Source organism: Podospora anserina, chromosome 3, assembly GCF_000226545.1.
Source record: "Podospora anserina S mat+ genomic DNA chromosome 3, supercontig 2".
Lineage (NCBI taxonomy): Eukaryota > Fungi > Ascomycota > Sordariomycetes > Sordariales > Podosporaceae > Podospora > Podospora anserina.
In genome coordinates this window covers 575,809-596,086 of record NW_001914856.1, presented here as the reverse complement: position 1 = coordinate 596,086, position 20,278 = coordinate 575,809, and the positions used below count along the sequence as shown (strand labels likewise).

At 53.0% G+C, this 20,278-nt stretch overlaps 6 protein-coding genes across 6 annotated transcripts, besides 4 other annotated features; 3 read left to right on the top strand and 3 right to left on the bottom strand.

Annotated features, from left to right (window-relative positions):
* Positions 1-8: 8 nt before the first annotated feature.
* PODANS_3_3450 (uncharacterized protein) lies at positions 9-1,070 on the bottom strand (the record flags this gene model as incomplete). The annotated part of the gene is made up of 1 exon (XM_001909095.1): positions 9-1,070. A coding segment is annotated over one exon (1,062 nt), but the record flags the coding sequence as incomplete, so codon positions are not given.
* A 327-nt stretch (positions 1,071-1,397) lies between these two features.
* Positions 1,398-1,471, top strand: a tRNA (tRNA-Val).
* Positions 1,472-2,662: 1,191 nt separating this feature from the next.
* Positions 2,663-3,760, bottom strand: PODANS_3_3440 (uncharacterized protein; the record flags this gene model as incomplete). The annotated part of the gene is made up of 3 exons (XM_001909094.1): positions 2,663-3,122; positions 3,176-3,377; positions 3,430-3,760. 3 exons carry the CDS (start codon positions 3,758-3,760, stop codon positions 2,663-2,665), a joined length of 993 nt encoding a protein of 330 aa, XP_001909129.1.
* A 2,109-nt stretch (positions 3,761-5,869) lies between these two features.
* Positions 5,870-8,530, top strand: PODANS_3_3430 (uncharacterized protein; the record flags this gene model as incomplete). Its single annotated transcript, XM_001909093.1, has 2 exons — positions 5,870-6,653; positions 6,708-8,530. 2 exons carry the CDS (start codon positions 5,870-5,872, stop codon positions 8,528-8,530), a joined length of 2,607 nt encoding a protein of 868 aa, XP_001909128.1.
* A 2,112-nt stretch (positions 8,531-10,642) lies between these two features.
* On the top strand, positions 10,643-11,505 carry PODANS_3_3420 (uncharacterized protein; the record flags this gene model as incomplete). The annotated part of the gene is made up of 4 exons (XM_001909092.1): positions 10,643-10,653; positions 10,809-10,897; positions 10,970-11,265; positions 11,326-11,505. The coding sequence occupies 4 exons, from the start codon at positions 10,643-10,645 to the stop codon at positions 11,503-11,505; spliced, it is 576 nt and encodes a 191-aa protein (XP_001909127.1).
* A 796-nt stretch (positions 11,506-12,301) lies between these two features.
* Positions 12,302-12,394, top strand: a tRNA (tRNA-Glu).
* A 279-nt stretch (positions 12,395-12,673) lies between these two features.
* On the top strand, positions 12,674-16,623 carry PODANS_3_3410 (uncharacterized protein; the record flags this gene model as incomplete). Its single annotated transcript, XM_001909091.1, has 4 exons — positions 12,674-13,468; positions 13,540-14,517; positions 14,654-15,189; positions 15,336-16,623. 4 exons carry the CDS (start codon positions 12,674-12,676, stop codon positions 16,621-16,623), a joined length of 3,597 nt encoding a protein of 1,198 aa, XP_001909126.1.
* Positions 16,624-16,949: 326 nt separating this feature from the next.
* Positions 16,950-17,031, bottom strand: a tRNA (tRNA-Ser).
* A 757-nt stretch (positions 17,032-17,788) lies between these two features.
* Positions 17,789-17,880, top strand: a tRNA (tRNA-Glu).
* A 439-nt stretch (positions 17,881-18,319) lies between these two features.
* PODANS_3_3400 (uncharacterized protein) lies at positions 18,320-19,377 on the bottom strand (the record flags this gene model as incomplete). Its single annotated transcript, XM_001909090.1, has 2 exons — positions 18,320-19,014; positions 19,065-19,377. Coding segments are annotated over 2 exons (1,008 nt in total), but the record flags the coding sequence as incomplete, so codon positions are not given.
* Positions 19,378-20,278: the final 901 nt, after the last annotated feature.

The window sequence follows — 20,278 nt, the reverse complement described above, 5'->3', positions numbered from 1 at the left end:
TTGAATTTTTGGGTTATCATTGGTGTTTGTTGTTGGGTGTTGACAGGAGGTACATCAGAAATGGCGACGGGGCCGACGAGCTCTCCTGAGGCGTTGAGGGGGAGCCAGCCATCGATTGTTGATGAGGGGTTGGTGGGAGGGGGGAGTGATAGCCTTGCTCGTTTGGTTGGTGGTTGGGTGAGTGATGTTGTGCGTGTGCGTCCCAGGGAAGGGTCCTGCCTAGGGGTTTCGCTTTCTGATGGTTTGGAGCTGATTTTGTCCGGACTGTTGTCGTTGCTGGGCAGGGATGCCGCCCTCTCCAGTAAGGCTACATAACCGTGAATTTCATCATGTTTTCCTCCACCGCCGGCCAGGATCAAGGCAAGATCCAAGGTTTTGACCATATCATTGAGAAGTTCCTCCTCTCGCTCCCGTTTTTGTTGCTGTTGCTCTGGCCCCTGTTGGCCGTCTTCTTGCTCATTCCGTCGTTGCCATTCCTGCAGTCTCTCCCGAATTCGACTGCTCGCCTCCCGGCTCCGCCGAACATGCACACCTCCTACTTCCGTCCGCATGGAGAGCTGCATTAGCTGATGCCACACTGCCGAACCCAGGTTCCGTGGCGGTGTTCCCTTTGGCTGCTTCTCAAAACGTGCCTTCATCTCATGAACTTCCTCCCTTCGCGCCGGAGTGTCAAGCTCAAAGTCCTCCCACTCCATTTTGTCCCAAACCCTTTTCCGGATCAGTTCCGGCTGCCGACTCCGCGCCCACTCAAACACCAGAACCCAGAACTTGAGGATAGCAGCCTCGGTATACAGAAGCCTCCAACATGGCGGCAGGTCTTTATACAAGTAAGCATAAAACTTATTGTAGGACGCGGATAGGATGTCGTCCAACCGTCGTTTGATCAGGTCGTGGTCGGGTGTTGCCATGCTCATCAACCGAGCCTGTCGTACCAGTAGCTCGACGAGAGGCTCTCCGCATCCTTCTAAAATGGGAGCGGATTCCTCATAGTGGGAGTAATAACGGGAAATGAAGCTGCTGCCATGATCGAGCAGTTTTCTCAACGGGTCATCAGTCTCTTCCTTCTCCATCCCAGCATCAAGTCGACTCCCAAATTGTGGTGTGAAGGGTGATTGTTGTATAGGGAATAAGTTGAATACCTAGATACCTATGAAAGCCTGTCGTGAGAGGGTGGTGAATACTGGACAGTGGGACAACCCCATCTGCACTGTCCTGGTAGCGCACGCGCACTTACAAACACTACCAATTAGGTACACAGTAGATCTCACTGTCCGTCCCTGGCACATCTTCACTCAAAAACCCTCAATATTCTCTCCTCTCTCTTGCTAACAAACTCCCCATCTCTTCCAACACAAAAACTTAAATTCCCAACATCTGCACCACATCAGAACTGCCTAGGTCCGATGGTGTAGTTGGCTATCACGTCAGTCTAACACGCTGAAGGTCTCCAGTTGGAGCCTGGATCAGATCACGCGCATACCTCAACATACTCATCCTCAGATACCATGAGGTGCGGTATCGTTTTGCTCCATTTACATTTACTAGCAGTGAAGTTTGGTCGTCTTCTTGTTTGAAGGGATAGCAGTGTAGAATGCCGGTTGGACATGGAAAGAAGTACACATTTACGCAGCCTGTCCTAGATGAGATGCTCCAATGACCATGAAATAGGGCTACACAGCGTCTACGATATCGGCACATAAACAAAAAAGACTCAGTAACAGTAACACCACAGCATGTCCAGTACTTCCCGCCGTACAACCCTCTGTGATAACCTACCCCCAGTGTCACCACTTTGCGAAGGCAGCATTCCCTACAAACACCTACCTGACATTTTCACATCTCCCCGATCGACATCTGCACCTCTTTCCACATCATATTCAAGGCCCAGATCACCCCTGTAACTGGTTCCCATCCAGACGTACATTTGCTACACCTGTCGAGTGATTCCACACTTTTCAAGCCGTGACTGCGACCTATGCCCCTCCTATTCGAGCCGCCATTCCTATTCGAGCCGCCATTCCTACCTCGGTACAGAGTTCCCATTCGAGCAGTCACGACTGGGATCAAATCCTACAAGTCCCCAAAAAGTCGAGTGTACAGTCATAAAGTGATGCTTCATCCTATTATTATTTCTACAGCATCTCAACCTAACAGGTCAAAATACGAGAGCACCCCAGTGAACTTCACCGCTTGTATGATGTGTCTGTCCCGCTATGATAACTGACAGTTTATATATCTCTCCCCCTCCCTCTCCAAAACGGCGAGTTTCTCCGCAAAGCAGCAGCGTTGCAGGCGCTTGGCGTCTTCAACCCCCCGCGCTGTCACTTCCCCCCTATAGCTGGGAAGGAGGAAGCGGGCGGGCCAGAGACAAGCTTGCATCTGCATGCCCCAAACAGCTCGATTGACTTGTCTTCGGCGAATCGTTGGAGTCGTGCATGCCGTCTCTTATCTCGGCAACTTTCCCAACCCGCCATATTGCCAGATGTACCTCCCATTGGCCAGGGCCCTAGAGGTTCTTCAAGTCTTTGGAATCTTCGTCAATAGTTCGTGTAGCATTGCCCCTTCGAGAAATCCCTCTCGATATTAGTTTTGGGGGCGCAGCCGGGTAGGTGCTGGATCTCGATTGCTCGAGCTTTGATAGCCGGCAAGAGATTGGCCTCCGTCATACTGGTGGTTTCTGCGCCCAGACAAAGTGGATGGGGACATATGCGTGAATTCGCCTATTTCCCACGGCGTTCTTGACCCCGACGACAAGCTCCTCAATGTCGGCCTTGTCGAATCCCGCCTCCACCAGCGGACGGGCCGCCATGGCGGCGACAAAGTCGAGAAAGACTTCTTGGAAGCAGCCACCCAGCATTCGGAGATGCCGATCCTTGGGCCATTCACCCAGCGGCATGTGGAATACCTTCCGCTGCACGTTGACGTAGCCGAGCCGCTGTAGGTGGTCGGGAAGGCTCTCCAGCACCTTGAGGTCGAAGCCGTACTGGTCCTTGAGAACGCCTTGAAGCAGCGAGTAAAACTTGGCGGGCGGGTAGTCTTCGGGCAGTGTGTTGTCGTCTGACGATATCCGGGGGTAAACATCCTGGATTTCCACCCAGCCGCCCGGCCTGAGATTCCTTGTACTGGCTCGTCAGCATTTCGTGACCCCGTCAAGAAAAACCATCACAATACCTACTGGAGAATGTTGTGAAGCACAAGTTCATTGTTCTTCAACACCGTGTTGACGAACCGAAAGTGCGCGAAATCGTAATCCTGATCGTGCACCCACTCGTCTTCAATGTCATCCACGATGAACTCGACATTAGAGGGAACCCATAGTGGCTGAATCGGCGATAAGTCGACTCCTGTAACTTTGGCACCGGTAAAAAGCTCGCCCACTGCGACGTGACGTTAGCCCGAACCCCTCCAAAGGAATTTCTCCAAACATACTCTCCATGGCCCATTCTCCAAACCCCGTGCCAAGATCGATGATCTTTTGCGGGTTATCTCCGATGGGCGCAAGGTAGAGCTTGCCCCTCAGGAGCTCCTTCAGCATGGCATGTCGTAGAGACTCTCTCTTGTACTCCTCGTCGTCGTTGGGTAAGGGGTACCGGCCATATCGAAAAGCATGGTATCGTCTGCCGTACTCCCACACATGACCCGTGACGCTCGACGTCAGGGAGCCAAAGGTGGTCTCGGTATCGCTTGGGTCATAATCTGATGTCACCTCTCTCCCAAACTCCTCATCAGGCAGTGGTTCTATGACCCCGTTTTCCTCCATTCCAGTACCAGAAGTGCCTGCCGCCTGCATTCAGGTTCGGGCTCGGGGATGGTCTCCAGAGACTTGTTCGATCAGGGAAGAATTTTGAGGCGCAAGTGGACTGGCCAAGAGCATATTTCGTGACCGTTTTTTTTTCTGGGGAAGCGGAACTTGCAAGGGGAATTCGGGAAGTGGATATCGTAGGTTTGACAGCGAGCAATGTGTGAAATGATAGCGTCTAGAGGCAGCTGACTCTCTCTTGAGAAGTCAAAAGAAGCGTGCCATTGCTCAATGGACGAGCAGACAGGTAGCTAGGAGGAGAAGAAGCAGGAGCAGGAGAGGAGCATGATAAAGACGTCAGGAGAAAAAGAGAGAACGCCGGGAGGAGAAGACAAGGCCGGGGCACTCGGGGCAAAAATGGCCAGTCATGGCTGGCAGCCAAGAGAAGCGAGGCCGACGGACCAAGCAGCTAAAAATGAGATGTACATGTTGACGGAAGGGACACAGAGGCGGACAGCTCGAGGGAAGGACCAAGGACGGGATCCAGGAAATATTTCCAGACCTTTGCCATTCGCCAGGCTGTTGTACCAGTGGTACCGGCGTGAAGCGTAAAAGGTACCTCTCACCCTCTCTCACCCACAGTTGAAATGATCCAATCCGTGGTGAGGGTGGAGGCCGTGAAGCGGTGGGTTGTGTGGGTTTCTGTGGGTTCTGGGCGGTGCCGAGTGGGACAGGGGCCAATCAAGGGCGGCCATGAGGTGTCCTGGCAGATGGCGGCATGTGCTTGCATGAGAAGAACGCCATGGCTGCATCTCGACCATTTGCTGGAAATGCCGCTGGACGGCACACGCAGCTGGCAGCACCCAGCTCTCCGGAAGGGAAGCAGTGTCCCGTTGGCTTTCTGCTCAGCATCCAGCATGAGCCATCCCAGCCGTCTGGAGACATGGGGCGGGGAAGGGGGGGAAGCTCGTCCGAAGTGTCGGGACTTGACTTGTAGGTTGAGTTCCAAGGCGCCGGTAACACCCCAATTTCCAAATTCTCGATCAGCGACAGCTCCTACAGTACCAGAAAAATAAATTCTCCCATTGGGGCAAGCGCGTGCTTGTTGTCTTAGATGCCACGACAAGTGACCAGAGAGTGGTGTAAAGGTGTCACGGTGTGTCCCAGCTCCCCATCATGTGGGATAGCGGGACTGAGGGAGCAGCAATGAAACCTCACGCCCACTCACTCGACGCCCCGAACCGATCCGATGGGCGGAAGATGCCATGTGTCGTATATCGTCTAAGAGGAAAAGAAGCGGTCAGTGGTTCATGAAACAAACAAGGAGGTCACCCCAATGGCTGCGCTGCTTGCTGCTCTGCTTGCTGCTCTGCTTGCTGCTCTGCTTGCTGCTCTGCTTGCTACTGAGGTTGGGAGAGGAACACTTGGCGTTGCAAGGGGGCTGTCACAAGTACAGTAGAGCGAGCGGGGCATGGGCCAGCTGGCAGTGAGAGGTGGTGTGGTATCGGCGAGAGGGGTGGTGTGGAAGGTGAGAGGTGAGAGGTGAGGGATGTTAGCGGCAGGCAATTATCAGCTGGTCCGTGCGCATTTGGAGTTGCACAAGCCTTTTTTGCTGACGAGATGGAAGCACAGTCCACCTCATAAAATTAGTACTGTGTGTCCCGCGGTGCAAGTCGCGTCCTGGGGGGTTGTCGAAGCGCGTCTTGCAGAGTCTCGGCCTCGATAAACAGCGCTCCACTTATATTCCAATTAATGGGCAACCAACACCAACACCAATACCAACACCACCGATACACGCCTGCTTGTTTGTCTGTTGTCTGTTGCAAGATTTCAGCAGAGCCAGAGCGTTGCTGCCGTTTATTGTACCAAGTCTGAAGTCGCTTTCGAATTCTTATTCTTACTACTATCATACTCACCTAATCTCTCTCGCCCTGAAGGTCCACAATCTCTTCGATCGCGCCCTTCCCTCGCCCGCGGGGCACTGCGCGGTCGATTTTATAGCGGACGAAATCTGGGTATAATCAACCAACCAAGGGACAACAATCTCGCGTTCTCTCCTAGAGGCTCCCCGTCAGCAATTTCTCCGTCGCCGAGCAAAATTAGCAGCGCGTTACCTTTTCTTCCTTCGCCATGTATCTTCCTAGGGAACTCATATCGAAGTTATATCTGCATCTGCAGGCCACTCGACACCCCCTCTCACCACCTGTTCTCGTGCTTGTAGCCCTCGAACCCGATGCGCTCTGCGCCTGCCGAATTCTCACGCGTCTCTTCAAACATGACTATATCCCGCACAAGATCCAGCCTGTGGCAGGCTATGCCGACCTGGAGCGCATTGGACAAGAGCTCGTCAGTCCCATGATGGAAACGAGGGGCGGTGCCGGTGGAGTGGTGGTATGCTTGGGTGTTGGTGGTATGGCTGATCTGGGAAGTGCCTTGGGCTTGGAACCCGAAGGGGAAGAAAACACGTTTGGTGGTGTTGAGGTTTGGGTGGCCGATTCTCATAGGCCTTGGAACCTGTCCAATGTCTTTGGTGGCTTTCCATTAGAACCCGAGACGGAGGATGCGACGACATTTTCAGCCAGGACCCCGCGTGGGGTCAAGGCTGGCCAAATCGAACATAACTACAAGCCGGGCAAGGGAGGAATCATTGTCATGGACGATGGTGATATTGAGGAACACTTGGTCAAGGAGAAGGGCGCCTATCTTGCTCTGCTGGACATGCCGGAAATTGAGGATGACGGGGAGGATCTTGGAGGAAGCAGTGACGAGGAAAGCGAGGTCGGCGAGCTACCAAGCTCAGCGGTGCCTCGAGCTGGTCAGAAGCGAAAATCCTGGGACTTTGAGGACGACAGCGACGAGGATGATGATGATAGACCAAGGCAAAAACGGAGGAGTAATTCCGTATGTCTTTTCTGTGGGTATTAGTAAAGCCCAAATGCTAACATGATACAGTCGACTCCTATTCCAGACTCCCCCCGACGGCCAGCACAACGAGGACTCATATCACTCCGAGACGACGGGCCGGTCTTTAGCAGCGACCCAGCAGATCCGCCCACCGCGGCCCAGCCGATAAAAGGACCGTCCGCAAGGACACTTCGGCGAAGGCTGCTGCGGTTACGGCGCGAAAACGAGACGATCCTCAGAGATTACTACCGACTCGGTACCGCCTACTCGGAACCCATCTCCTCCATGATGTACTCTCTGGCCTCAGAACTCGGTCGTGAAGACAACGACCTCCTCTGGCTCACCATTGTCGGAGTCACCTCTATGGAACTCTACGGCCGCTCCTCAGCCGGCATCGCAGCCCCAGTCCGCACCGGCGAAGCCCGCCCAGCCTCTGGCTGGCTAGGCATGCGCGGTGCCAGGATACGACAGCTCCTGCGCGACGAAGTCCGTCGTCTGAACCCCCCAGAAATTGGCCGGGGAGCCGTCCCGGAGAACAGTGGCATCATTCCCACCACGGCCCGAAGTCCAGACGACACCAGCATCCGTCTGTCGCCCGAGCCGAAGTTCCTGTTGATTCGTCACTGGAGCCTGTACGATAGCATGCTCCACTCGCCGTATCTCTTCTCACGGCTGAAGACCTGGAGCGAGACTGGCTTGAAGCGTCTGCATAAGCTCCTCGCCAAGATGGGGGTCAGTCTGGTGCAGTGTAAGCAATCGTACACTCACATGGACATGACGCTGAAGCGGGAGCTCCGGTCGAAGCTCCTCAAGTATGCCTCCCTCTACAACCTCGACGAACTAGTCCCCACTATCGATACGGACGGGAAAGACCGCGGCGGCGCGAAGGACTCCTGGGGTTTCGTCAGGAGCTGGGGGTGGCGTGCCACGCTCTCGGCGCAAGACGTCGGTGTTGTCATTGGCGCCCTTTTGGAAGTAGGTCAGAACAGCCCCGAGGCTTCTTCCAGCAACAATGACGGTCCGTCGCAAGATTTAATGGAGATGTCGACTGCCACGGCCCCCTCGGAGGAATGGCTGCCACGTTTCTGGGCTGCTTACGACGCTCTCGAGGATATTGAGTCGCTGAAGGCTGGCTTGCCAACGGCCCAATTCCTTCACAAAGCCATCTTTACCACCGGGACGACGATTCTCAAAAAGAAGCAAATCTCGCACTTGCGCGCGTTTCGGATGTGCGTGGTGAAGGACTCGCCGGATAGCCAGCTGTTTAACCACCCGGGTGCGTTGACAAAACTGGCGTTGTGGATTGGGGAGGCGCTGGCGGAGCAAGAAAAGGATGCCACGGGGAGGCTGGCGTTGGGCGGCAGGGGAACGCCGCTTGTTGTGGCTAGTCTGGATGAGAAGCGCGGGGTGTATGTTGTTGTTGGGACGGGAGGGGGTGGTGGTCCGGATACGATTTTTTTGGATAAGGAGGCGCAGAAGAAGAAGGTGAAGGAAAGGGAGGAGAAGGCTAGGGTTAGGGAAGAGGCGAGGAAGGTTAAGGAGAGGATGAGGGAGGAGAAGAAGGCGGCGAAGAGGAGGGAGAGGGAGCAGAGGAGAAAGCAGGGGGGGGAAGATGAAGAGGAGGATGATGATGGGTCGGAGTTGGACAGTGAAGAGGATGATGAGGACAGTGAGGATGAGGATGAGGATGATGGTGAGGATGAGGAGGATGAGACGAGGGAGAGGGGGTATGGGCTCAATAGATTTGGGACGGCGTTTCAGGATGTAGTGGCTGAGACGAATGCGAGGGTGAGGATTGATAGTTTTGAGCATTGTGTGGTGGAGGTGAAGAAGGAGGATTTGAGTGGGTTTTTGGAGAGTTTGAGTATGAAGGCTGTGGTGGGTTAGAGGGAACAAAAAGGAAGGGATGAATGGGAGGTGTTATCATCATAGGGGCGGTAGCGTGTGTTGTTTTTGTTAACCTATAGAAGGCAGGCAGGCAGGCATTTTTCTTTCTTTCTTTTTTTTTGGTTGTTGGTTTTGTTGTTGTTGGTGTTGTTGTTGTTGTTGTTGTTATTCAAAGTTTGTATTTACACTTGCCCCGTTTTATCCCCCCTTTCTTAACATTTTTTTTTCTTTTATTCCCCCCCTTGGCAGACAACACACATACAACATAAAAGAGGGGGTTGGGATTGGGAGGTGGGTGGATGGATGATAGGGAACCAAAAAAGAGATGGGAAATATTGGGGAAATCGTGTAGGGAAGGAAAGGAGCATGTTGAAATGGTTGACTAGGTTCTCTTGTGCATAGCAGGCTCTTTTCTAGCTTTTGTTGTTGTTGAATGTTATCATCACTGTTCAATAAGCATTTCTTTCATTTTGGAACAATGGCTTCATGTAGAGGTGCTATGTCATACTACTAGGATGGTGTATGTGTGTGTGTCGGCAGGGTCAGCTGCCAGGAACACAGGGTCGGCATCGGTCGGTCTCGGCCATCCACCCCTAGCTACCAAGGGGCACCGGATGCGATGCCGATCCGGGCCGCTCCGTACGCAGGCCACTGTTCCCATCAAGACCGAGCACCCCTCGCTTGCTTATGGTTTTGTATACCGAGCGCCGACATGTGTACGTACACAGCTACGTCAGAGTGAGTGGTACCTGGGTGAGATTGCTAGAGTCAAGCTTTTTTTCAGGGGTTCGATTATGACGAGAGGCCTGCCTGAACTGAGAAGGTAAAAAGAGTTTGGCTCCCTAGTTTATGGTTTCTGGCTCTTGCGCGGCGGCATAGATAGTTTGAGGAGGGGGGAACATGGCGGTTTATCGAGTGGTGGTTGGGGGTTCCTTGGCGGGTTTGCACTGCCCCCCTTAGGTAAGCAAATCACCCCTCTCTCGAAAAAGGAACGGTGAGAAGGGTTGTGGTTCTAGACTGTGCGGGATTGTGGAAGAGACGGTGATGAAGATGATGGGAGGAGGCTCTCGATTGATTTGAGGGAGCTGAGGTGGCCTGTTATCAAACATGGAGGCTGAGGAAGGGAGAAGTCAAACTAGATAAGAAGGGCCTGTTGTTGCTGCGCCCAGTAGAGAGACCAAGAGCTGCCTGGCCGTTGTGGTCTACCGCCTGTCTGTGCAACAAACACGGAGAGGACATGGTTGGCCTCCCTGACAGTTTTATGTGTTTCTCGAAGGTTCATACCTACTCTTTTGCAGCTTGTTTGGTGGTGTTTGGTACTGTGCCCCTCAATTACCGGAAGGGAGGGGCAATCTCTCACAAATGTACCTATGCTGCCTCACAGTGTGCTTCTGACGTAGGTAAGGTCAAAACAGCACGCCATATCGAGGTTGCCCATGTGATGAAGAATGGAAAAGGGGGCGGAGCAGATTCATGGTATGCAGCAAAGCTGACAAGATTCAGACTATAGGCAGGCACAAGGTAAGGCAAGGCAAAGCGAAGCACCCATGGTGTAACAGCGAGAGCCCAAGAGTAAGTTGTCCGTACAGTGCAAGTGACCGTGCGCCAAACCACCATACTTCAGGGCGGGAGCGGGCAACGGCCCCCCCCCTCCAAGCCCAAGCCCAAGCCCAGGAAAGAGGACTGGACTGGACTGCCGCAGTAGTCGTCACTTTCCCGCCGCGGCCGCCTTCGCCTCGCCTTTTGCTTTGGCTTTTGCTCCAATCTGTTTTCCCTTCCCCGAGACTCCGTCTTCAAGCCATAACCCATTTTGCAAAATCCTCCTCTCCGTTTTCGCAAAGCAGACTTGCCTTTTTCTTGTCATTGCTGTTTCTTGAACTGGCTTACAAACTGAACCCCCCGCTTCGCATTGCCCGCACTGTCCACCCACCAGCACTGCCGCCAGACGAACCCATCGCCCGATTGAGCAATTGAGCTGCCCACTTGTTCGACCTAGACAAGAGACTGTCGCAAACCCCTCCTTCGATTTGGTTTCCTGTCGGCGATAACCAGCGCGGCATCTTCGATACTCTCTCGTCGATTGGCGATTTCGAATAGTCTCTAACCGCGAATATGGGCAACTTGTGAGTGTTTTTCCTCGTTGGAGTTTGGGCGCTGGGAGGAGGGAGCAATAGTCAATGGCGGAGAGGAGGGGAGGAGAGGAGAATATTCCCTTCAATCGGGAATCATAAGACTCAAAAGTCATGACATGGGCTAACATGGGGCGCTCGAAATACAGGCAGTCCAAGAAGCTCCCTGACGATCAGCTGAAGGAGCTCCAGAAGTCAACCAATTTTGACAAGAAGGAGTTGCAGCAATGGTATAGAGGTAGGTCTTCTTCTTCTCCCTCCTCCACTCTTCTCTTCCTGTAGTTGGTTCTCTTCTCACAAGACGAAATAGGTTTCCTCAAGGACTGCCCGAGCGGCATGCTGAGCAAGGGCGAATTCCAAAAGATCTACGCCCAGTTCTTCCCCTTTGGTGACCCAAGCACATTCGCCGACTACGTCTTCAACGTATTCGACACGGACAAGTCAGGAACTATTGATTTCAAAGAATTCATTTGTGCTCTGAGTGTTACCAGCCGGGGTAAGATGGAGGACAAGCTGGATTGGGCGTTCCAACTGTACGATATCGACGGCGATGGAAAGATCAGCTACGACGAGATGTTGAAGATTGTGGAGGCGATTTACAAGATGGTATGTTTTGATTTGGTGCATGAGGAAAACACACGGAGAGGCTAACAGAGGCGAACTTAGGTCGGGTCCATGGTTAAGCTCCCAGAAGACGAAGACACCCCCGAGAAGCGCGTCCGCAAAATCTTTAGGATGATGGACAAGGATGAGAACGGCAGCCTTGATATGAACGAATTCAAGGAAGGCTCGCAGCGGGATGCCACCATTGTGTCGGCGCTGTCGCTCTACGACGGGTTGGTGTAACTTTTCCTTGCGGCAGACTCTGGGGGGAAGGAATTCTGCGTCTAGGCGGGCTTGTTCGCTTACTGGTCTTGACACCATACCACTTGCAGCGATGACCTGGATGAGAGCCAATACGCCAGTCCGTTCCCCAACTAGCCTGTCTGTGTTCCTCGGGGACCCATGGAGTGATGGGAGTGAAGATAGGAGGTTGGGAGGGGGGGGGCAGCGGTGATGGATCGTTTGCAGGAGATATATGGAAGAGGATGTGTTTTTGCGCATTTAGGACTGTTAGGCAACTATGGATGTGGTGAAAACAGGGAAGACAGTGAAAGAAAGAGGGGATCAGCGATGTTTTTTCTTGTTATCTCTGCTTTTGTGCCGGTTTCTGTTTGGGAATAATGGCAGCAGTCCCTGGGTATTATTTTAGTGTTGGCTGTTTCTGTCGTTATTATGTGCAGGGCGTCTTGTACTGTATTTATGTATCTGGTTTCTATGCTACTCATCTTGAAGATATGGTGCTGTGTTTTCCAAGTGACTAGGAAGTGAAGACTTCTGAGTCTAAGTCTCGAAGTCTACATGAAGTATATGCATGATGAGGAATCATCGGGTAGTCTATCTAGGTCCTTCTCGTTGCATCGGCTTTGGTGGTGAAACAAGTCTGAGCTGCCTTGCTCGCTAATATTGCATGTATGGAATCCAATGAGGGAAACAAGGGAGAGTATGATATGTTCTGTGCCAAGTTGCAAAGTGAGCGATATAGTCCCACCATCCGCACTTAGCGTCCAACAAAATCGGAGACCACACACGATTTTCGTAATCGGGTATGGTGTAGCGGTAACATCGTTGACTCTCACTTCCCAGAAGTGTCTGTTTCTCTCAACAGCCCCGGGTTCGACTCCCGGTATCCGAGTCTCTTTTTTTTCTCTCTGTTTTCTACCATTTCTTTGCTTGACTGCGGGTTGTTACATAAGAGGTTGTCAGGGACGTCAAGTCAAGGTTGGGCAGGGATTCGCTGTGTTGGGGGTCAAGGGACGGTAGCTTATTTTTTTTTGTTTGTGCTGGGATCTTAAAAGTTAGGTAGATGAATTTTCTTATGTTTAATCGCTGTGGGAGCTGCCTTACTACAAGCCTATGTCGAGAGGACTGCTAGGTTCATCATGAAAGTCCCTAGTGAGATATTGACAATCACATGGAAGCAACCAGCGCCCAAACAGGGGTTTGTAGAAGCCAATTGCGCTCCAATCAGCTTCCTCCCAGTGATCCAAAACGGCATAGGGGCCGCCCGGTGGGCCCTGTTTGTTTGCTTGCGCTCGAGCTGACAGCGAGCGCCGTTGGGATTCAACGTGAGACGTCATTTTGGAGATCTGGCTTATTTCCCTTTTTGCCATTTTCCCCTTCGAAAATAATTTCCTTTTCGCGACTCGCCCCAACGAACGAACGAACGCAGCAAACCACTCTCGCTTTCCTTCGCGCTCACGGCCATGAGCGCCACTGTTTCAGTTCACGACAACGACTCGCAACCATGACGACCTCCACCTCACGTTCCCCATCCCGATTACCCCCCCCCTCCTCCTCCTCCCTCTCCCGAACCGAAACCCTCTCTCTCTTCTCCCTTACCTTCGCCTGCGTCGCGGTACTGGCGAATACCTTCCAAGGCGATGGCGAACCTCTAATCGCCTCCCTCGCCCTCAGCGGGGTCGCCTTCGCGGCGTCGTTTGCGATGATAAGGTGGTTAGGCCCGACACTGATGAAGGCTGGGCTGAAGGGGACAGACATGAGCAAGCATAATAGACGGGAAATGCCAGAGTGCATGGGGGGGATCGCGGCGGTGGTGTACCTGCTGGTGATTATTGTCTTCATCCCGTTTCCGTTTTACAAGGACATTGTGGCGGCGACGAGCGGGGGGGGCAATAGGGATGTTGTTGTTAGTGTCGTGGAGGGGGTGGAGAGGGGGAGGTTGCTGCATAAGTTTCCGCACAGCAAGGTGAGTTTGGGAACAACATATGGGAAAGGGGATAAAGACTGACTGGGGGGGGTGGGGGTGGGGGGAAATAGTTGGCGTCGTATTTGTCGGCGATTATATCGCTTCAGTCGATCACGTTGTTGGGGATAGGAGATGATCTTTTCGACATACGGTGGCGACACAAGTTTTTCATTCCGGCTTTTGCGTCGATACCGCTGTTGGTGGTTTACTTTGTCGACTTTGGCGTCACGTCGATCGTGGTGCCGATTCCGCTGCAGCCGTACCTGGGGGAGCTGGTGAATGTCGGGGTGTTGTACTATGTCTACATGGCGAGCGTGGCGATTTTTAGCCCGAACAGTATTAACATTCTGGCGGGGATCAACGGGATTGAGGTGGCGCAGTCGATTGTCGTTGCGGTGTTGCTGGCGATCAATGATTGCTTGTACTTGCTCACGCCGTACCCCCACCCGGCGACGGACTCGCATTTGTTTTCGCTGTACTTTTTGCTGCCGTTTTTGGGGGTTTCCGGGGCGCTGCTGTGGCATAATTGGTATCCGGCGAGGGTGTTTGTGGGGGATACGTATTGTTATTTTGCGGGCATGGTGTTTGTGGTGGTGAGCATTCTGGGGCATTTCAGCAAGACGTTGATCTTGCTGCTGGTGCCGCAGATATTCAACTTTTGCTATTCGGTGCCGCAGTTGTTTGGGCTGGTGCCGTGTCCGAGGCACAGGCTGCCCAGGTTTAATGCGAGAACGGGGTTGCTGGAGCCGAGCGTCACGCCTTGGACGAGGGAGAGGCAGCCGAGGGGGGTGGTTGCGTGGGGGTTGAAGGTGTTGGGGGGGTTGAGGTTGTTGGGGGTTACGGTGGATGAGGAGGGGAGGTTTGTCGAGACGACGAACTTTACGATTTTGAATCTTTGGCTTGTGTGGAGGGGGCCGTTGAGGGAGGATAGGTTGGCGATGGAGATTACGGGGATGCAGATGGTGATGGGGTTGTTCGGGTTGTTTGTTAGGCATGGGCTGGCTCAGTTGTTGTTCAAGGAGGATAATTGGAGCATTGGGGCAGCAGGAGTTTAGTTTTTTTGTGTATATATTTGTTGAAATATACTAGAACAAAAGCAACAGCAAATGGCATAGACAAAATCATGGCATTCTAGATTTATCCATGTCTTCTTACACCTAATTGATCAACCCCCCTACTTGAAAGTCAATTTCGGCATGTGAGAGCGAGCGGGCCCCTGCAGGGAGCTTGGACCCAGGGGTCTTGGAGTGGGAATTCCCGACGTCAGTTGTTGGAGCCTGTCACCCACCTATCACCTACCCCAAAGCAAAAGCCAGACAAAGGCAGGGCAGCCCAGCCCTTTCCGACAGGCGGGAGAGTCACACACCAGCTGCTGTTTTTGCAACACAATATCACAAACACAGCGCCATGTCAGCAAAACTAGCCGCCTTCCTCAACGAGGCGCCCCTCGCCGACGACCAGCTCACCTTTGAGCCCATCCTCAAGCACGGCCACCAGGACCTCGTCCAGTCGATCGCGTTTAACGAGTATGGCGACCGGTGCGCGACAGGGTCGGTAGACGGCAAGGTCCGCGTGTTCAACCGGCACAGGGACGGGGTGTGGCGGCACTGTGACAACTGGACTGCCCACGGGGGGGAGATTACCGAGCTGCAGTGGTTGCCGCCGACGATTTACCCCAACCTGTTGGCTTCGTTGGGGGTGGAGGGGAGGTTTAAGCTTTGGTCCGATGTACCCGGGGTGCGCCGGGGAGGAGGTTTTCGAATGCCATGGGCGAAGGGGGTACAGGGGGATGGCGTTATGGAGTCAACCTATTGCGGTGGGGGAAAAGAGCGGTGGGGTTGAAATTGAGGGGTCGAAGGCCGGGGAGTGGTGGTCTTGGTAGTCATGGGCCTCATCATCTTGGGGGGGTTGCGAGTGCCTTGTCGACCACTGCCACGAGCGCGACTTCTCATCCGCACTCGGCGGTGACGAGCGCGGTGGGCACGCCGTCGGTGCAGAGCGAGACTGCGCCTTCGCAACAACCGCCACAGGCTTCGAGTTCGGCGGTGCCGAAGCCGGTTTTCGAGACGAGGAACTCGAGGAGTCCGTATCGGTCTTTTAGCATGAAGCATGTTGACTCGACGAGGCATACTTACCTTGCGCTGGTGAGCGCGGATGGGAAGTTGACGGTGTACGAGAATGAGCAGCCGGAGAATTTGACGGATTATACTATGCTTGACGAGGTGGCTATCTCGCGGGACCAGCCGCCTGCGAAAAGGGGGGATGAGACGACGTTCAAGGTGCAGTTTGATCCCAACCCGGAGGTGTGCTACAGCGCGTTGAAGGCGGGGGTCCCGCCCGACACGCTGAGCTTGGTCACGGTTGCGTTGGACTGTGTGAGGATTTATCGGTCGAGGGATGTGATTAGTCAGAGTTTGGGGGTGCAGACGGTGACGAAGGGGTTTTATCTCGCGGCCGAGGTGAGGTCGGATGTGCATAGGGGTTTGGTGAGGGATGTGGCGTGGGCGGGGGGGAATATTAGGGGGTATGATGTTATTGCGACGGCGTGTCAGGATGGGATGGTGAGGGTCTTTAGGGTTGACACGCCGGTGGAGAGGCAGGCTTGGTATGATAAGGAGGAGAAGGAGGAGAAGGAGGATGGGGCGAGGGGGTGGTCGATGAGGGAGATGGAGGGGTATGTTGAGAAGGCGAGGAAGCAAGGGGTGGAGGTGGATGAGGGGAGGAGCGCGGCGGTCAGGGCGGCGGCGAGAGATGTGGTTACTGTTGTTGGGGGGATTACACCTGTGGTTCATGGGGTTGGAACAGCCCATGATGAGAGGGGGACGGGGATGGGGCAGGGGGGCATGATTCGAGCGGGACTGGCGACGGAGGCTGGGTATGGGGGGGATCATCATCATGGGCATGGGGGGGCGAATAAGAACCCGCAGAGAATGATCACTGGGTTGCCGGGGCAGATTAGGCATACGATTGAGATGGTGTCGAGGCTGGATGGGCATAGGACGCCGGTTTGGAGGGTTGGGTTTGATGATGACGGGGTTGTGTTGGGGAGTGTAGGCGACGAGGGAAGGCTGCTGCAGTGGAGGATGATGCCGAATGGGGAGTGGGCGAAGAGCAGCGAGTTGGGGATTGTAAGGGTTATGATGGCTACCGGTTGAACTTGAACAGCAGCGGGATCAGGCGGGAGTTTGGAATCTAGAGATGTGGTTGGGCATGTAAGAATAGTAGGACGGCGCGATATTGGCTGTTTTATTTTTGGCTGGTGTAATAAGTGTGTGCTCTGAGGGATATACCCTGGCTGTTTTGAGCGACTGTAGGAACAATGAAGCTGATTTGATATGTCTGACAACAGCCCTATGTTATGCTCTCTGTCAGGCTGGGGGCAGCTGGTAACAAAAAGGAATATACTATGTCCAAAAAGCTACTCCTATCCACAACAGAGTGGATAAGGGAAAACAAGAACATCAAAAGATTGTTTGTGTCTCGACGTGGGCCTGATTCGAACAGACGCTCCCGAAGGAACAAGATTTCTAGTCTTGCGCATTAGACCACTCTGCCACCACGCCTTGTTGGTTGATGGAGTGTAGGGTTTGGGTTTGAGGCTATTGTCGGATGCATTTCCGTGCATCCCGTCATAAGTCAGGACACAGGATTCTTTGATTGTGAATTTATATAAAAAAGACTTTTTTGCATTGTATTTCCAGAGGTGTTTGTTTATTATGGTCTCTCGGGTTTGTAATGTACAGTGAGATCCAATCCAACATGCGCTTGTGTTTTTCGGCTCTTGTGCAAGGGTTTGACAAAGAGCATACCTATGATGTTAAGGGGGGGAAAAAGGGCCGGAGCCCAACGCAAGACAAGATGAAGAGTGGCCTTGCCCACTGTTAAAAGACAACGTGTACGCTAGTGACGGGAGCTGAATAGCCCCGGTAAGATACCTATGTAAAAATCGTTGATTTTTGCAAAAGTCCTTGAAGAAACTTCCGTAGAGCCAGCCCAAGACCTGAAGGGCTTTTTTAGGTTGGCTACCTAGCTAGACATCTGTTGAAGATGGTGAAATAACTCTGGAGTTTTCATTGAGATTATTTTTTGGGGCTGCTGCCAGCAAAGAGTATACATCTTTCTCTCTGTGTTGAAATATCTCCGGGTTGAAGACTTGTGCTCTGATATAGCAGATTTTCAAGAACAAAGTATTTTGTATTTGTGAATATCAAGGTGCTTGGCGACAACAAAGACCTCATCTCTCTTTGCCCTTTCCAAGTCCTATTCATATCCCATCCCCACACCCTCTCCTCATCAAAATTGGACCATCCACGATTCAAATCGGGTATGGTGTAGCGGTAACATCGTTGACTCTCACTTCTCAGAAGTGTCTGTTCCCTCAACAGCCCCGGGTTCGACTCCCGGTATCCGAGTCCTTATTTTTACCCCCCGTCTTCCCAAAACCAACCCTGTTTGTATCAAACCTTTTCATCTTTTTTTTTGTTGTGGTCGACATACCTTGCAGGACAAGGGTGGCCGGTCTGAGACTGACTCGGGATACCATGGATAGGGGGTGTTGAGACTTTTTTGAGGGCTCCATAACTCCCCATTTGTCATAGGAGACAGGGGGACTTAAAACTTAAAAAAGAGGCTTGGGTTGGTAATCTTATCTGATTGATCTGGGTGGTGAATGCGGTATCGGCGGTGGTGTGGGAGGTTTGTAGAAGTAGCTAGGATAGGTTGAACGAAGCTGTGGATGATATGTGGTATGTGTGAGGGATAATTAGGATAGGTATTGCATCGAAAGGGAGGTTGTAGAGGGGAGATATTATTATATTCGTTGTGGCCTGAGTTGTTTCCATTCATCATGTACTAAGGGGTATATGCCTCCTTCAATATCCCAATATGAACCACAAACCCCGAGCTCGGCTTCAACCCATTTGGCAACAACTCATCAGGAGCTCTCCATGTGTGAAAAGACTCCATAAATCTCGCGAGCCATCCTTCAAACACTTGATCGTCCCTCAGCTGTTGCGCAACCACACAGATGGTGGGATCTGCCTCGGTGTCAGACTCTTGAGTTCTCAGCCGGCAGATATCAGCGCATGTAGACACAAGCGGGTCGATGAGCGCTTCGTTGTAGATGCAGTCACATGCAATGATAGCATCGAAGCTCTTTCTTCCTGCTGTGTCTGGCAGGTCGGTCAGAAGAGAGGGCGTCGCTTCGTCTGTTTCCCAATCCAAGGGAGTAAAGACGACATTGTTGTCTTTTGAGTGACTGGCCGCCGTCGCCTTTGTTTTCTTCCCTTTTGCCTTTCCTTTGCCAGTGGAGGAGGCTGAGATGTGAGAATTTTCGGCAACGTTTTGCTCAACAAACTTGGCGACATAAGGCTGATCGGTCAAGACGTAGCCCTTGACACGAGGCGCCAGGCACAGGCCGACCAGTGCTGAGATGCCACACCCTAGCTCCAACACGAGAGAGTTCGAGGACAGGATCTCAGACTGGAAAAGCAGAGATGATGCAGAGCTGATCCATTCTGCAAAGAGAGGTGTAACTTTCCAGACGACTATGCATACCGTCAGCAGTGCTCGTATCCTTCCATCCTAGACAAGCCACTGAGCAAGGCTGACGTTCGGATGTGACGTGTCCGTAGCCTTGTAAGCGTTATCAACGGCGGTGTGACGGCGGGAAAGGGGTCGGAAAGGGGCCGGGGGAGGAGTTGTTTACCAGCTCCTGTTGTGCCACCGGCACGGTTGGATGACAGCACGCCAGGTGACTGATGGATGGTAAGATCCCGGCCAGCGATGGTCAGTTCGACTGTGGAGGCCTTGGAGTCGACGAAGCCAAGATTCTGCGAGGGGAGCTCCTGGGCAAACAGCTCAAACGTCTCTAGTTGGCGGCAAAGTAGGCGTGTTAGTTGACAGACTATTCAGTCCGTGTCTACCCGACTATTGCACCCCCAGGTTGCATATCTGGTTTTCACTTCATCGTTTTTTATACCTTCCTCGGACGACTCTATGGGCTGCTGTCCCAGAGCTTGCAACAGCTTCTCCAACTTCATTATTCCAAACAGGTGGTTGGTGATTGGTGGCTGGTGGCTGAATTCCTGGTCTATCAGACGATAGGGAAAAGGGAAGACAAGACGAACGGTGACTTTGGCTGACAGGGCCGGTTCTGGGCGTTTTTAGTGCAATCTTAGAAAATGCGGAGGCGAAGAATAGTCTGGATTGGCGCGTCCGGGGCTTCCCACAAATTCAGTTCACTTCTTCATTGCATCATGCGCCGAGAGCAGCACACTGAAACCTAGAGAGTGTAGCAAATAGAGAGCCAGTGAAAGCGGCCGTGGTGATCCGACGACTCCATTCTGGCGATGCAGAGCAGCTGCCCAGCCCTGAAAGGAGGGGAAACCCGAGCTGGAACGTTCCGACGGGAAGCCCTCAGAGTTTTTGGTTGAGGGGTGGAGCAGAGCTATCGAGAAGTTGCTTGGGGAGATGGGGGGTCAGATGCGGGGAAGGATGCACCGACGCGGACCTCCAAGACTTGTGCCAAGAGCCATCTCCAGTGTTCAAGTCGACAGGACTCAAGTCGACCTGTCGAACCGTCCAGCATTGGCGCATAACTCGTGCGTGTGGTGTCGGGGCTGAGCTCTTGATCATCGGGAGATGTTGACAAGATCACGAGGGTGAGGTGTCAGCCAGTTCCAACAGACCGAGGCCCTCCTGTAAATATAGAGAGGCAGATACATATGCGCCTCGGCTTGGCTCTTCTCTTCATTTCTATTGTATGAAGCATGAAGCGGAAACGGAGGGTGATGGAGGTGAATCTGAACC